Here is a 13,238-nt window from a genome sequence, read left to right on the forward strand (position 1 = left end):
TTACTTATCGCACATGCAGTATCTTCACTTGACTCTCTCGTATGATGGACGGTATGACGAACCGGCTCCTGTTGTGACAGCTTAGAATGTGGAAGGAGAGATAATTGTGAGAACTCAACGCGGCTGTCTTATGGTCTTATCCCTACGACTAAATGGAGTGCAGGTTACTTGTACAGACATTCCAGGACGAGCAACACCAAGGTTCACCTTAAATGAGATAGATAGTAGTAAATCTCATTGCAGCCCGAGTATGTTCAGCGTGACATTATCTGAAGCGTAGTCTATATACGTTCATAGCAATCAAAGAAAACAACATTGGCTTAACGCCTCTTATCCGCTCGCATCTTTTCCTTGCGTGCGAGTCTCTCAGCGGCCCGTTGCAGAGACGAGCGGATATCTCCCTTAGGGAAGGATGAGATATCGTAATATGTAGGGGCAATGTCCTAAGGTTCACGTTAGGCACAATACATAGTGAAATAGGAGTATTGAGAGGGAACTTACGATAAGCCATTCAGGCTTGACAGCCGTCACGGTTCTGATATAGTTCTTCGTGGTGAGCACGAACTCGTTGTACAGGACCCACTCTGCGTCATGGGCGAGGACGGTTGAGGGATGTAGAAGCACGTTCTGGTGATCTTTGATAGTCGTGTACATGCTCTTGCCCTGGTTTTCCTTCTTGGCGACTTGCATGAAGAATCCAGCACACAAAGCACGGCGGATGTTCTCATAGTACTTCTTGTCCTCGAAGGGTGTGGAGATCATCTCAAGCTCTGAACGTTCCATGATCCGCAGAAGCTGCATCCGCACGTTATCGGCCGACTGCAGGGCTCGCAGGGAAAGGAAATGGTCGTGACACCATTGCTTGGGGTTCGCCTGTGCTTCAGGGCTCTTGAAGGCGTGATAAGCGTTGAGTAGGGTGAGCTGGTCACCGTCGGGGTGAGCAAATAGGTTCTTCATCTCATCAGCCCGCTTCCGTTGGGATGCTGGCCGAACGAAGATCTGGGGCACGGACAGCAATGCTGTGATGGACAGGATCTCGTTCGAGCAGTAGAACTCCGGTGAACTGATGAGCATGACTGCGAGAGCTGGGTCGAGCGGAAACTCGGAGGCAAGACGGCCCAATGGGGTTAGGTTGCCGTCATCGTCAAGGCAGGCAAGGTAATTCAGTTCCTCAAGAGCTCTCATAAGCGTCTCGGGCGCCGGAGGATCCATCAAATCAAAATGCACCAAGTCATCAATACCGAGTTTCTTCAACTCAAGCACGGTGGACGACAAATTCGAGCGAAGGATTTCGGGGTAGGTCTGATCAATCAACTCCTTCTTGAAGGCACCTTCGGTGTAAAGCCGGAAACATTTACCTGGGCGGGTACGACCAGCACGACCAGCTCTCTGTTGCGCGGACGCCTTGGAGATCGGTGAGACTAACAGGGACTCGACACGAATCCGGGGGTTGTAGATCTTCTGCTTCGAGAAACCGGGGTCAACCACGTACACGATACCATCGATAGTAAGAGATGTTTCGGCGATGTTGGTGGACACAATGACCTTTCTTCCAGGGCGGCCACCTGGGCGGCGCGCAGGCGGGGCGGGTTCGAAGATCTTTTGTTGCATATGCGGCGGCAAGCTACCATAGAGGGTGTAAACCTTCAATGGGCCCGCATCAGCTTCTCTGACCATCTCATCGCCCTCGAGTGAAATCTTGCGCGCTGCATCTTCGATTTCCTCTTCTCCAGTCAAGAATAGAAGGATATCACCATCATCTTCGGTGGCGTGGATCTGCAGAACGGTGCGGATAGCAGCCTCGACGTAATCTTGCTCGGGCTCGGGGGTATAGAAGATCTCGACGGGGTGGGTACGACCAGGAACAGCAAGCAGAGGGGCGTCATTGAAGTAGCGCTGGAATTTCTGCGCATCCAAAGTGGCAGACATGATAATGATCTTCAGATCAGGTCGGCGCAGTACCACTTCCTTGAGAAGACCCATAAGAACATCGGTAGACATTGTTCTTTCGTGAGCCTCATCAAGAATGATAGTGCTGTAGCGGCTGAGTTCGTGGTCGTTCATAGCTTCTCGCAGAAGCATACCATCCGTCATGTACTTGAGAACCGTCTTGGAGCTGGTCATGTCCTCGAAACGAATACTGTAACCGACCTCCTCTCCCAGCGTAACATCCAACTCGGCAGCTACACGCTGGGCGACGGACATAGCAGCCACACGACGGGGCTGAGTACAAGCAACCATCTTGCGTTCGGTGTGAGGGAGATCATCGAGCAGGACGAACTGAGGGATTTGGGTGGTTTTTCCGGAACCAGTCTCACCGACGAAGACGAGGATCTGAGACTGTTGGTAGAGCTGCAAGAATTCATCTCTGAGAGCGAAACCAAGTTAGCGTATGCAAAAAAAAAAAAAACCCAAACCTGGAGAAGACTGCTTACCTCTGGGCATGAACCGGAAGATCACGGCGAGTTTTCAGGATCGAAAAATATTTATTCGAGTATGGCCGTTGGGTGAAAGGGTTTATCTCGTGGTCTTCAACCTTTTGCGCCTGCGCAGCGGTCGTCTTGTGTCGCTGCAACTTCGCAAAGGCTGAATTCTTGTTATCAGCCTGTGAGCTTGAGTTGCCGTTAGAGGACGTATCAGCGTACATATGTGCCAGATAGGGATTATCCCGGGGGTCAGTCCCAGACTTATCCATCTTCTGGCGTTTGGCGCGAGAACCGTCTTCTGAGTCTGTACGTCTATCAACCATGACGCTAGAGAAGGAAGATGTAGACCGGACAAGTCAAGGCGGCCAAAAAATTCACTGATCCGTTTGCCTTTCGGAAGAAAGTTGCAGCCCCGATAGGAAGGTGGGCCGGCTGTCCACCGCCCGAGCTGCTGTTCTAGGCCTCACCGCCCCTCAAGTTCTGCCAGCCCCGCTAAAAAGAACAAACAAGGGACCCCAAAGTACTGCCTGGCCTCGACCATTCCCTCGAGTCGGCTGCCCGTTTATTGATTCAATAATCGAGGGGAAATTGCCGCTTGAAAGGCTCTTGAGGACTTGACTTCATTGTTACAGTCCTGTGGTGCGACTATTGAGCTTGGAACATTAACCACAGGCTGAACATCAATGCCAACTAGTACAGTACTTCGAAAATAGCATCAACAAATCTCTCACGAGCTACGTCCTTGGCAACTTCTGGACATATTTGTTTTTTGCATACGTATTACACATACCGAACTGTGACCATGGATTCTGATAGCCTTGCTCCGAGCTTCTGTATCGGACAGCATGAGAGCAAGCGCACCATTCCGATTACCTCGGAGGTGGTGCAACTGGCGCATGAAAGTAATGTGCGTACAATATCTTTACAATGGCCCCCTTCTGCCCACTGACTCTCTTTACAGTATGACATGCTTACTACCCCAATTACGACTCCCCATTTCCACTCGCGCGTGCTCAGCCTCCTCTCCTCCCACCTCGCGGACATACAGGCCGTCTCTCACGATGATCCTCGTACTCTGATGACGACAGGAAACACACGGCCACTGGTTGTTCCACAACTCGGGCCGGCCGATACCCATTTGACTCCGAATGAGGCCATGTCGCAATTGGTGGGAGTGACCAGTTCTTGGATTGATATGTGTTCCCCTGATCCGTTGATTGCGGACCTTTCACGTCAAGTCTTCATGCTGGAAGTCGCATACGCCGCATTCTGTGGCATTGGTTATCTTTTGATCCCAGGCCCGAAGCTACACCATAAAGGGATGCATTCGGACGGGGTGTCGTACTACGCACGGGCAATTCAAGACGCAGTCACCCTCGGCCCATACATCCAGTTTCATATCTGGTTGAACATGGTTGATCATCATGAGCTCGAGGTAGACGAGATGGGCGATCTTGCGCCCCTTGCTCGAGAGGAATTCTTTGAGGATGGGATAGAGACGCCTAAGATAGACCTTTTTGGCACTTGGGATGCTTGGGACGCCATTAGAAGAACGTGTAAATACCATTCCAGGCTATTCGTAGGTAAGAGAAATCTATGCAACGTTTTATATCGTGATATCCGCAGCTAAGATATCTCCCTAGGGCTCTCGTTACCAAAGCACCTTCCGCCTATGTCTGTTCAGTCTAGGTGGCATTCAGAGCCTGTTCACTTGTTTACCATCGATGCTAACACCTTCATCAAGAACCAAAAAGGATATCCAGTTTTGGGAAAAGCCCATCAGGCTCTTATTTCCAGGTTCATGCGTCTTCGGACTGCGCCGTGGATCTTGCTTTGTGACGTTGGGCCTATCCCAGGTTTAGAAGAAGATACTGCGTCCAAACCCCCTGTCTCTGAATACCCAAGCCTTGCGCAGGCCGCAACCTCGAACAAGAAGCATCACGATCCAACTCCGCATTTGTCCTATATGAGAAACCTCCAGCAACGTCAGCCTGCACGGACCGCCATTGAAAGATTCGGCGTCGGTTACCAAGACTACCTTCAAGCACCGCTGCAACCCTTGACAGTCAACCTAGAAAGCATCACATACGAGGTATTTGAGAAGGACCCTATCAAATACGAGTGGTATGAGCGTGCCATCGCGAAAGCATTGAGTGACTGGACGGAGCAAAAGAAGCCCACATCAAACCCGGATGGCCGAGTGGTCCTCGCGGTTGTTGGGGCCGGAAGAGGCCCATTAGTGACCCGCGCACTCAAAGCAAGCGCTTCATCAGGCGTTGAAATCGACCTATGGGTTGTGGAAAAGAACCCAAATGCATTTGTTCTGCTACAGCGTCATAATAAGAACCTGTGGGGTGGAAAGGCCACCCTCGTCCACTCTGATATGCGTGCTTGGCAAGGGCCGCGGGTGCAGAAGCAAGCTTCTTCATCGACAGAACCCGTTGGACAATGCCTTGGGATTGAAGACCAACTTCTCTATACCCAGAATCCTAACCAGAAAACCGCGACTGCCCCTGCTGTGGAGACAACTGAGTCTGTTTACTCCAAGATTGATATTGTCGTGTCCGAGCTGCTGGGCTCTTTTGGTGACAATGAACTTTCGCCTGAGTGTTTAGATGGCGTCAACCATCTGCTGCATCCCGTGCACGGCATCTCGATTCCGGCATCGTACACGGCGCATTTCACACCAATCTCAGCACCGAAGCTACATGCAGACGTCACAAACCAGACAGTCTCGAATCCTGCAGCACCTGAAACGCCATACGTGGTCATGCTACATGCCATCGATTACCTCTCTACCACTCAGTCTGAAGCTGGCGCCGCTAGGTCCTCCGTTGCAACAGCTCCATCGGAAGCATCCACGCCATTTGTCCAAACAGCATGGTCGTTTTCCCATCCTAACCGAGATATACCTCCTCAGCCAGCCTCAACTTCGATGATCTCTAATGCACACAACGTGCGCCGGACGCGTCTGACGTTCCCGGTTCAAAACCGTGGGGTCTGTCACGGTCTTGGAGGCTACTTTGAGACAGTTTTATATCCCGGTGTAGAACTTTCCACCAATCCGGTCACTATGGACAGCAAGAGTGCGAACATGATCAGCTGGTTCCCCATCTACTTTCCGCTTAAGGTAAGGCTCTCCTTGCGGCTGAAAATAATACCGAGTTTTAACAAATGCTTAGACCCCTCTTAATGTCCCTGATAATGGTGAAATCGCCGTGACCATGTACAGGCAGACAGATGACCGAAAGGTGTGGTACGAGTGGATGGTGGAAGTCTTCGCTCTGGAGGGTGGCGTCTCCGAGTCAGCATCATCAGAACGCTTTGCCCCTATGATGAGCGGGGCTAAAACTATTTCCCCAGGCGCAGATAGCGCTCCCAACAAGGCCGCCACCAATACGGATAGCTACAACAAGTTGGCGCAGAAGAAGACACGCGGCCCAAGACGAGTCAGGGTGGGGATGAGTGATCTACACTCAAGCATTAAGGATGGATGTCTTATGTAGCGAGGGTCTGCTTTAACTCGTTCCGGAATCCGGAGAGCTAGCTAAGTGGCTGCTGGGGGGTGAGGCTGCAAGGATCCGGATTCGCGGGGCGGGAGGTTGGTGGTGACAACAATTCCCTTGGCAAAAGCAGAGGCAAGCCGCCAAGCAGTTCTGTGATATCGAGAAAATGATAACGCAGCCTTGGCAATTTGTGGTCGTCAATAGTCATAAATATAGAATCCGCTTTCTGCAGCCCTCGGTCGGGGACTCAAGAGCGAGAAAAATGATCATGCAGCCAGGTTAAGATTGGACTCTGAATCTGGGATGCCCGGTAACCGATGCACCGCACATGCGGGCAGCCCACGTTCTCTGCTTAAGTGTGGGGAGGAGAACGGGAGGTCCAGTGCCCTATTTCCTGGAGTCTGGAGAAAAAGAGCTGGCATAAGGCTCTGTAGGCAAGATGCTACGGATACGGAGCGCTGTGCAACAAACTATCAGGTGACAGAGCAGACTTCCAGTCGGATGTCGTCCGGTATGCAGTCTTGCGTCTGATCTGGGCTCTTCCATCCCATGCTATACAGAATCACGGAGCCCTCCGCGCACAAGGGAATTGTTACGGAGTCACGGACCAAGGCCGGGCCCTGTTTCCTCCCGCCGAGAAATCGCTCGAGCCTCGAAGAAGGGGTCGCAGGTTGAACTCCTTGCAGATCACCAAAGCCGAAAGCTGCAAGAATGGGGCGTGATAGTGCGACCTGAACCTTGAGCTATGAAGCATCAAGAGTCTTGGAGCTCTTGGAAGGTGACTTCAACCGGCAGCGCGGGAAAAGCAACGTGTTACGGGGCCTTTCTGTGGTTGGTTTGATGCCAAATCCGAGGGGCGTCGTTATCGGCGCGGTGGCTGCCTCGACATCATAATGGGATGGGATAACGCTGGAGAACTGCGTATCGGCCAGTATTTACTGGACAGGGAAGGCAAGCGCGATGCACTGCGCGTGATCGTGATTCGATCTGTAAAAGGTGTTATCTGATGGAAACCCGGACTTAAGGGCCGAAGAGAGATCGGAGTTGGAGCTGCAAGTGCCGGTCTACGGAGGGATGCCCACGGCCACTGTGATCTTCGTACAGGACCTCTTAACCCTGTTTGCCGCTCGGTCAACTTGCCTGACAAAGTACGTAGTTGATTGTTGTTTGATGGGATGAGATGAGATCTTCGCTGTAACCTGTCACGATCCATAGATTTGGGTTACTGCAGAAAAAAATTAACTTGTGCCGCGGCGGTTCCAGACGGAGTCGACGGACGGACAGCTTCTACGCGGCATCTCTCAGTCCCCTCCACTGCCCCAAAGAATAATAATCGATCAATCTCCCAGTTCCCCTTGTTCGTCTTGACTCTTCCAAGTCAGCTTACCTGCAGCTCTGACGGCAAGCTTTCTCTTCTTCCTCTCGATGACTGCTGTCTTCCTTTATCTATCGACTGTCTCGGAGTGCGTGGGTTAATCTATCCCTCTCACCCCTCCCCTCCGCGACCATCCACATTCTCCAACGAGAACCCCAACAAATTCAATCGTACAACTACCTCGAATTCTCGAATCCCATCGTCCTCGCCAGGCGACTTTATAGCAGCGACTTGCGCGTTTCACTCCGAACCAGTCCCGAATCAAAGCTGAAATGGTCCACGCCACAGGCGAGGAACGCGCTGTGCACCTTTCGCGAGAGGCTGTTGAGTTGAGAGATGCTGGGCACCATGAGGTACGCGCCACGTCTATTTTTTCGTACCTCTGTCAATGCCGCTCGACGTGGCTGTTTGCTGCGTACCGTCGATACGACCCGTGCGCCTGTGGCTGACGCTTGGTGATGCAATCTAGGCCGCTGTACGAAATCTCCGAGAAGCCCTCACGCTCGCGCCAGACAACGCCACGGTGAACGATGCCCTGCTAAAAATCCAACATGAAGAAGGAAACGGGCACCATCTGCTCGAGCTCTGCCGCCGCTACGCCACCCAGAAAGACGAGAAGGCTGGAAAAGACGCCGCCCGCTATCTCCGAACTGACGGTCTTGTTCCGCCGGAGAGCGTGGGGCTGGAATGTGCGAAACTTCTGCTCTCATACCCAGCGCAGATCCTATCTTCGCTCCAGGATGATATTATCTCTGGTCTTGTTCGCCAGAATGCCAGCGTGCGCCAGTACTTCTCCAGCCAGCTTCAAGTTTCCGTGACCACCTTCTTCGACGATCTTTACGATCGGGGCGATGGCGCTGCGGTCTGTCTTGATACTGTTGTTCTGGATCACGCGGTTTGGCCCTCGGAGGATGCTCGCCTGCACTGCGAGCGAGAGCTCTTCCAGCTCTTTATCGCCAAGCTTATGGAATCCGGTCATGATTTGGACGGCCGGTCACTCAAGGGCATTGCCCGTCTTTTGGCTGTTGAGGCGGATCAGTTGCGAGATCTAATGGATGACGAGAGTCTTGACGTGGTTGTCTCATCCTTGGATCACCGTCTTCCTTTGGAATGGAGGAGCCAGGCTACTTTGGCGACCGTGAAATATCTGGAGTCCTCCAAAGATGTCGGACAAAAGCAATTCTCGCAAATCATTTCGTCCAAGCTGAGCAAGAACCGCGTTGATGACCTTACCGTTGCATTTTCCGCCACTGCCGCTATTTTCCCCGTTGCGCCTGAAGTTGCGGCCGGTCTCTTCCTCTCCGACGCGTTCATTAACTCTTTGACACCCCTTACCGCACGGGACGCCAAAAGCCGTAGAATGGAGAAGGCGGTTCTGGAGCTGCTCAATGCTGCTTGCATTAACAGCACGAGTCGTGAGGCTATAGCTAAGCAAGTCTCCGATTGGCTCTCTCATATCCTCACGAACGGCAGTGATGAGAGCTCAGAGTTAGCGGCTGTTATATTGGCGAAGTTACGGGCTTCTACAAAGGAAAGCAATGGTAAGGCTTCGAATGGCAGAATCCAGAGCGACGAAGGCAGCGTTTCTGAGCTTGTTGACCGATTCAAGGGATTAATGTCTAGACAAGAGGTGGAGCATGTCTCCAACGCCATCGAGGGTCTAGCTTACTCCTCAATCAAACCCGAGGTTAAGGAACAACTTGCTGGAGACAAGGCTTTCCTGCAGGGTCTAATTAAAGTCTTGCAGGAAAAGTCCAACGACACCTCGATTCTGTACGGCGGTCTGATGATTATTTTGAACCTCACGCAATTTCTTCCCAACCTATCCGAGGAACAAAAGAAAATTTCTCAGCTCAAGTCTTATGCCGAGGCAAACGCCAACGCGGTCAAGAATGGTCCGAATGTTTTGGAGGACGACAAGCATGTCATAGCTCGTTGCGCGGCTGTTGTGGACGCTGGAGCGGTTTCTCTTCTGGTGGCGTGCGGAAGAAACACTACGCCCTCAAACCATGAACTTATCGGCCGTATACTTCTCTCTTTATCTCGGAACCCGAAGCTGCGTGGACCCTTGGCGCAACAAGGCGCGGCAAAACTCCTGCTCGGCCTTGCGACTAGCACGAGTGCCAACAACGCGAACCTAATAAACACCTCGCATGCGCTTGCACGCATTCTCATCTCCGTTAACCCCGCCCATGTCTTCCCATTGTCAGGCCTTCCACATGTTACATCCGCTATCCGCCCCTTGATCTCCCTGCTTGCGTCTCCGGAGACTACGAGTGTGACTGCTGAACAACCGCTGGACATGTTGCCGGTGTTTGAGAGCCTCCTTGCACTCACGAACTTGGCTAGTCACCCTGATGCGTCGGCAGCAGAGGCTATTGTTCGTCATGCTTGGCCGCAGGTGGAAGATCTGCTCCTCTCCAAAAACCCTCTCATTCAACGAGCAGCTTGCGAGCTAGTCTGTAACCTGATGGCATGCGAATCCGGAATTATCAAGATGGCTGATGGCACCAATCGAGCAGCTCAACGTCTGCACATCTTGCTAGCTCTCACGGACACGGATGACCTTACTACGCAACTGGCCGCTGGAGGTGCTCTGGCAATGCTGACAGAGTTCGACCCCGTCATTGCCGGAGTGCTGGATCGACCGCGTGGTGTCGAGCTCTTGCTCAACCTTTGCCAGGAAGAAGATGATGGTCTGATCCATCGCGGCGTTACTTGCGTGCGGAACCTGACCTGTGCCGCCTCTGGCGACATTGGCCGTCGTGCCAAAGAAGCCGTGAAGCAAGCTAAAGGCGTTGAAGTTCTGAGCAATATGCTGAAGAAGACACGCAATCAGCTGGTGCTTCAGCTAGGTGTTGAGGCGCTGAAGGCTTTGGTTGAGAAATAAGCAGAGGGTGGCGGACAGCGGACAGCAAACAACATACGGATCTGAGCTTGTCTTGATGAACTGATGAAACCAACAATTTTCTTTTACTTTCATAGACTTTTTCACTTCTTACTCGCAAATGTGCCTTTGCTTTTATCCTTTCATTCTTCTTTTCCGTCTCTTTGGGGTAATGGCACGGCCTACCAGTTCCTAGGTGGTCAATGACTTGATTCTATGCCGGCGCGTTTGGCAGGGGCTTGCTGGAGGCGCTCCTGACTTTTCCTTTTCTCTTTTCCTCTCCAAGGACTTGCTTTTCATGGGACTCCTGATGTTGACTAGATGATCAAATTGATAGAGCAGGGTGGCTACTTAGATCAATTGGTTCATTTGATCAGCTTAGGCGTTCTTCAAATCTATACCATCACAACCCAACTCGTCTCTATCTCAAGAGGTCTTACGCCAAATTAGTACAGTTGTAGCGCCCTAGGCTTTCTTTCTTTTTATGGCGCGCATTAGGTTCATTTCGTAAGAAGTGTCCGAGTAATCATGGTTAGAACTCATGGTAGGAGTGTCCTCTAGTGTAGACCTCGGTACCTAATAACCTAGGCGAACTACTAGGTTAAAAATTAGCCTCAACATAGTCTCTAGAGCCTCTAGACGTCCAAGTGCTGGGTGATTAAGCCTCTCCATAGGCCTAGGACAACCCCAGTCCCGCCAGTCGCCCAGCCTACGTGTCTAGCACGCTGGATCAAGTATGGCGATTCAAATAAATGAGATAGCGAGTGAGCCATGGTAGGCTGAGCTGGCATACGGCGTATCTCTAAGCAAGGATCTAAAGTATATTTCCAGACCTGCTTTGACCATGTTACCCCTCATGTTGTACCTACTATCGTTAGCGATTGGCTATCAACTCTCTAAGCTGATCGTCGTCTTTGTACTTGGACAGCATCTTCTCCCTCCAGTCTTCCCACGCCAAATCAGCATCAGAATCCAAAGCCCTCCGCAGGCCTTGAAAGAGGCCTAGGAAACCATCCCAGTCACCAAAGTCATATCCGCAACAAAAAGTTGAAGAAATGGAGAACGCGCCCTTGATTCACGGCGTCTGCGAGCTCAGGGTGTCCTTTGTCCCGAAAAACCTGTGCGAAATATTGCTCGTCATCGCTGAGTTCTGTTACCCCATTGTAGAAGTCGGCCACAGGGAGCAGCATTATCGGGGAATTGAAAGCTAGGAACGAGGGATAGGTATGTGCCCATTCCCAGTCTATGATCCCCATGATATTGTAGTCGTCGTCGACAAGGAGGTGGTCTCCTTTATCATCAGCATGTTTGGGTAGAAGGGTGAACCGTCAGGGTCGTGTTGAGATAACAGTCTCGGGACAGAGTCCAAGAGGAAGCGATGCACCAGGAAAGCATCAATTGGCCGCTTGGCGTAGCTCTCTCCTCATTTGATCAGATCCAATGTTACCCCAATGCTTGTGCGCAGGTAATCACACGTATCTGAGAAGGGTCCCATAAGAAGCATGTGTCCATCGACACAGTCTGTATCCTTCACCTGCGAAAGGTCCGACATGAGCGGTCTGCAGTTGATCCAACGAGCCCAACAGATCAAAGGGATGTGCCTGTAGTTCAATATAGATATCTGCTAGTTGAGCTATGAGTTTTTGCCTTTGCTCCAGGGTCGGAAGATACCAGTCCAGAGAGCGCCCCGGCATCTTCTCAAAGAGGATGTAATCAACACCTACAGGATTTCCCTCGTCGAGATTCACGTCAAATATTTTCGGAACAGGAACCTTCGTTTGGCCCAGGAATTGAATGGTAGCAGCCTCGCTGCGCATAATATATTTGCGTGGGTCTGGTGGCGGGGAGGTAGCGTTGACTCTTCGAATACGAGCAAGCCAGATGATTCCGTCTTCAAACTAGATCTCAATGTGAAAGTTCATACCGCCCATCACTGAAGACCGCGTCGATTTGTCATATTGGAGCTTTTTGGGTAAGTAGCAGGGCACACCGTCTCGCAGGTGGCTGGCCCTGGCGAGGAGTGCGGCAATGTTGATCTTCTTGAGCAGACCAGTGATTTCCCTCTTCTCTGCCTCGCCGGTTGCGGGAACGTACAATTCTTCGTCCTGGTAAAATCTGTGGTTAGTAGACGCCCCAATCCACCTCCCACCTGGGACACTTGTGGTACGCTTGATCAAGATGGTCAGCACAAAGATGCCGCTCACAGAGAACGCACTCTCCGTCAGTACGCACAGAAGCCTTATTGCAATGCTCAGCATCACAGGTCCACATAGCTGAGAGGCTCATCTTGAAGCTCTTGGTCAGATTGGGAATCGATAATGATCAAGTGGGTTCTGGTGTGGCCTAGCTTAGATGGGCGAGCCAAACAGTTAAAGAAACAGTCTAACTATGCCCAAATAGTTGGTCCTTAGGTGTCCAATGACTAGGACAATGTGAAGCAGAATGGTTAGGGTATTTCATGACTGGTTGTGGGCCAACTAATGCTAGGATGCAGGCAGGTAAACAAAGGAATGATGGTGAAGGAAGTGACTGTGGATGGCTCATATTGGATAGGTTATGTCTCTGTGTCACCTGTATCATCATATTTATCTTTCAACAACATATATCAATGATTCATGCCACAGTACAAAGATGGAGGAGCTCAGGCCACCAGATCTGTTCGATGAGCAGGGCTATGAAGAGGGGATACTGGAGAGCCTCCAGCTTTCAAGCTTATTAGGGAGTGGAGACGCCAGAGGAGTTTCCCCACGTTTCGGTCATCTGAGCTCATTGCGTCTCCACGGCCGACCGGTCGGGACGTGGCCTCAGGATAATAATGACGAAAGTACGTTCAAGCGGGCCTTGAAGGCTTGAATAATATAAGGCTGGGCGCGAGGCTATTTGCTGTCTATTTTGGTTCCTGTATCGTTAGTTGCTTGTCATACATCCCAATCCAAGAACCTCGGCATCTTGAATCCGGCCTCTCTGGCAGGTATCCCGACATAGTGGTACAGATCGCTGGTAAGGTATGTACAACGTTTAGCTGTTTGAGTTGTCTGCAATTT

The 13,238-nt window shown here is 51.4% G+C and overlaps 5 protein-coding genes across 5 annotated transcripts; 3 read left to right on the forward strand and 2 right to left on the reverse strand.

Annotated features, from left to right (window-relative positions):
* Positions 1 to 8: 8 nt before the first annotated feature.
* Positions 9 to 2,797, reverse strand: BDW74DRAFT_153764 (DEAH-box ATP-dependent RNA helicase PRP43). The gene is made up of 4 exons (XM_073724572.1): positions 2,646 to 2,797; positions 2,436 to 2,586; positions 502 to 2,368; positions 9 to 443 (listed from the first exon to the last, which is right to left on the reverse strand). Exons 3-4 carry the CDS (start codon positions 2,239 to 2,241, stop codon positions 321 to 323), a joined length of 1,863 nt encoding a protein of 620 aa, XP_073583633.1. The 5' UTR covers positions 2,242 to 2,368; positions 2,436 to 2,586; positions 2,646 to 2,797; the 3' UTR covers positions 9 to 320.
* Positions 2,798 to 3,136: 339 nt separating this feature from the next.
* Positions 3,137 to 6,084, forward strand: BDW74DRAFT_23616 (protein arginine N-methyltransferase). Its single transcript, XM_073732281.1, has 4 exons — positions 3,137 to 3,333; positions 3,388 to 4,009; positions 4,070 to 5,556; positions 5,609 to 6,084. The coding sequence occupies exons 1-4, from the start codon at positions 3,229 to 3,231 to the stop codon at positions 5,930 to 5,932; spliced, it is 2,538 nt and encodes an 845-aa protein (XP_073583634.1). The 5' UTR covers positions 3,137 to 3,228; the 3' UTR covers positions 5,933 to 6,084.
* A 1,495-nt stretch (positions 6,085 to 7,579) lies between these two features.
* Positions 7,580 to 10,197, forward strand: BDW74DRAFT_178481 (UNC45-central domain-containing protein; the record flags this gene model as incomplete). Its single annotated transcript, XM_073729212.1, has 2 exons — positions 7,580 to 7,660; positions 7,777 to 10,197. The coding sequence occupies 2 exons, from the start codon at positions 7,580 to 7,582 to the stop codon at positions 10,195 to 10,197; spliced, it is 2,502 nt and encodes an 833-aa protein (XP_073583635.1).
* An 871-nt stretch (positions 10,198 to 11,068) lies between these two features.
* Positions 11,069 to 12,480, reverse strand: BDW74DRAFT_168089 (phosphotransferase family protein; the record flags this gene model as incomplete). Its single annotated transcript, XM_073726772.1, has 7 exons — positions 11,069 to 11,263; positions 11,313 to 11,485; positions 11,521 to 11,611; positions 11,642 to 11,673; positions 11,711 to 12,085; positions 12,119 to 12,299; positions 12,427 to 12,480. The coding sequence occupies 7 exons, from the start codon at positions 12,478 to 12,480 to the stop codon at positions 11,069 to 11,071; spliced, it is 1,101 nt and encodes a 366-aa protein (XP_073583636.1).
* Positions 12,481 to 12,624: 144 nt separating this feature from the next.
* On the forward strand, positions 12,625 to 12,943 carry BDW74DRAFT_153770 (uncharacterized protein). Its single transcript, XM_073724573.1, has one exon. It carries the CDS (start codon positions 12,653 to 12,655, stop codon positions 12,911 to 12,913), a length of 261 nt encoding a protein of 86 aa, XP_073583637.1. The 5' UTR covers positions 12,625 to 12,652; the 3' UTR covers positions 12,914 to 12,943.
* Positions 12,944 to 13,238: the final 295 nt, after the last annotated feature.

This window comes from Aspergillus multicolor (genome assembly GCF_047715735.1).
Source record: "Aspergillus multicolor strain CBS 133.54 unplaced genomic scaffold BDW74scaffold_13, whole genome shotgun sequence".
In the NCBI taxonomy this organism is placed as follows: Eukaryota; Fungi; Ascomycota; class Eurotiomycetes; order Eurotiales; family Aspergillaceae; genus Aspergillus; species Aspergillus multicolor.

Coding starts and splice junctions, on each gene's coding strand:
- BDW74DRAFT_153764 (XM_073724572.1), bottom strand. CDS start 2,241: ATGGTTGCTTGTACTCAGCCCCGTCGTGTGGCTGCTATGTCCGTCGCC. Junction 444..501: donor TCAAGCCTGAATGGCTTATC/GTAAGTTCCCTC, acceptor CGTGAACCTTAG/GACATTGCCCCTACATATTA.
- BDW74DRAFT_23616 (XM_073732281.1), top strand. CDS start 3,229: ATGGATTCTGATAGCCTTGCTCCGAGCTTCTGTATCGGACAGCATGAG. Junction 3,334..3,387: donor AACTGGCGCATGAAAGTAAT/GTGCGTACAATA, acceptor CTCTCTTTACAG/TATGACATGCTTACTACCCC. Junction 5,557..5,608: donor CCATCTACTTTCCGCTTAAG/GTAAGGCTCTCC, acceptor ACAAATGCTTAG/ACCCCTCTTAATGTCCCTGA.
- BDW74DRAFT_153770 (XM_073724573.1), top strand. CDS start 12,653: ATGACTGGTTGTGGGCCAACTAATGCTAGGATGCAGGCAGGTAAACAA.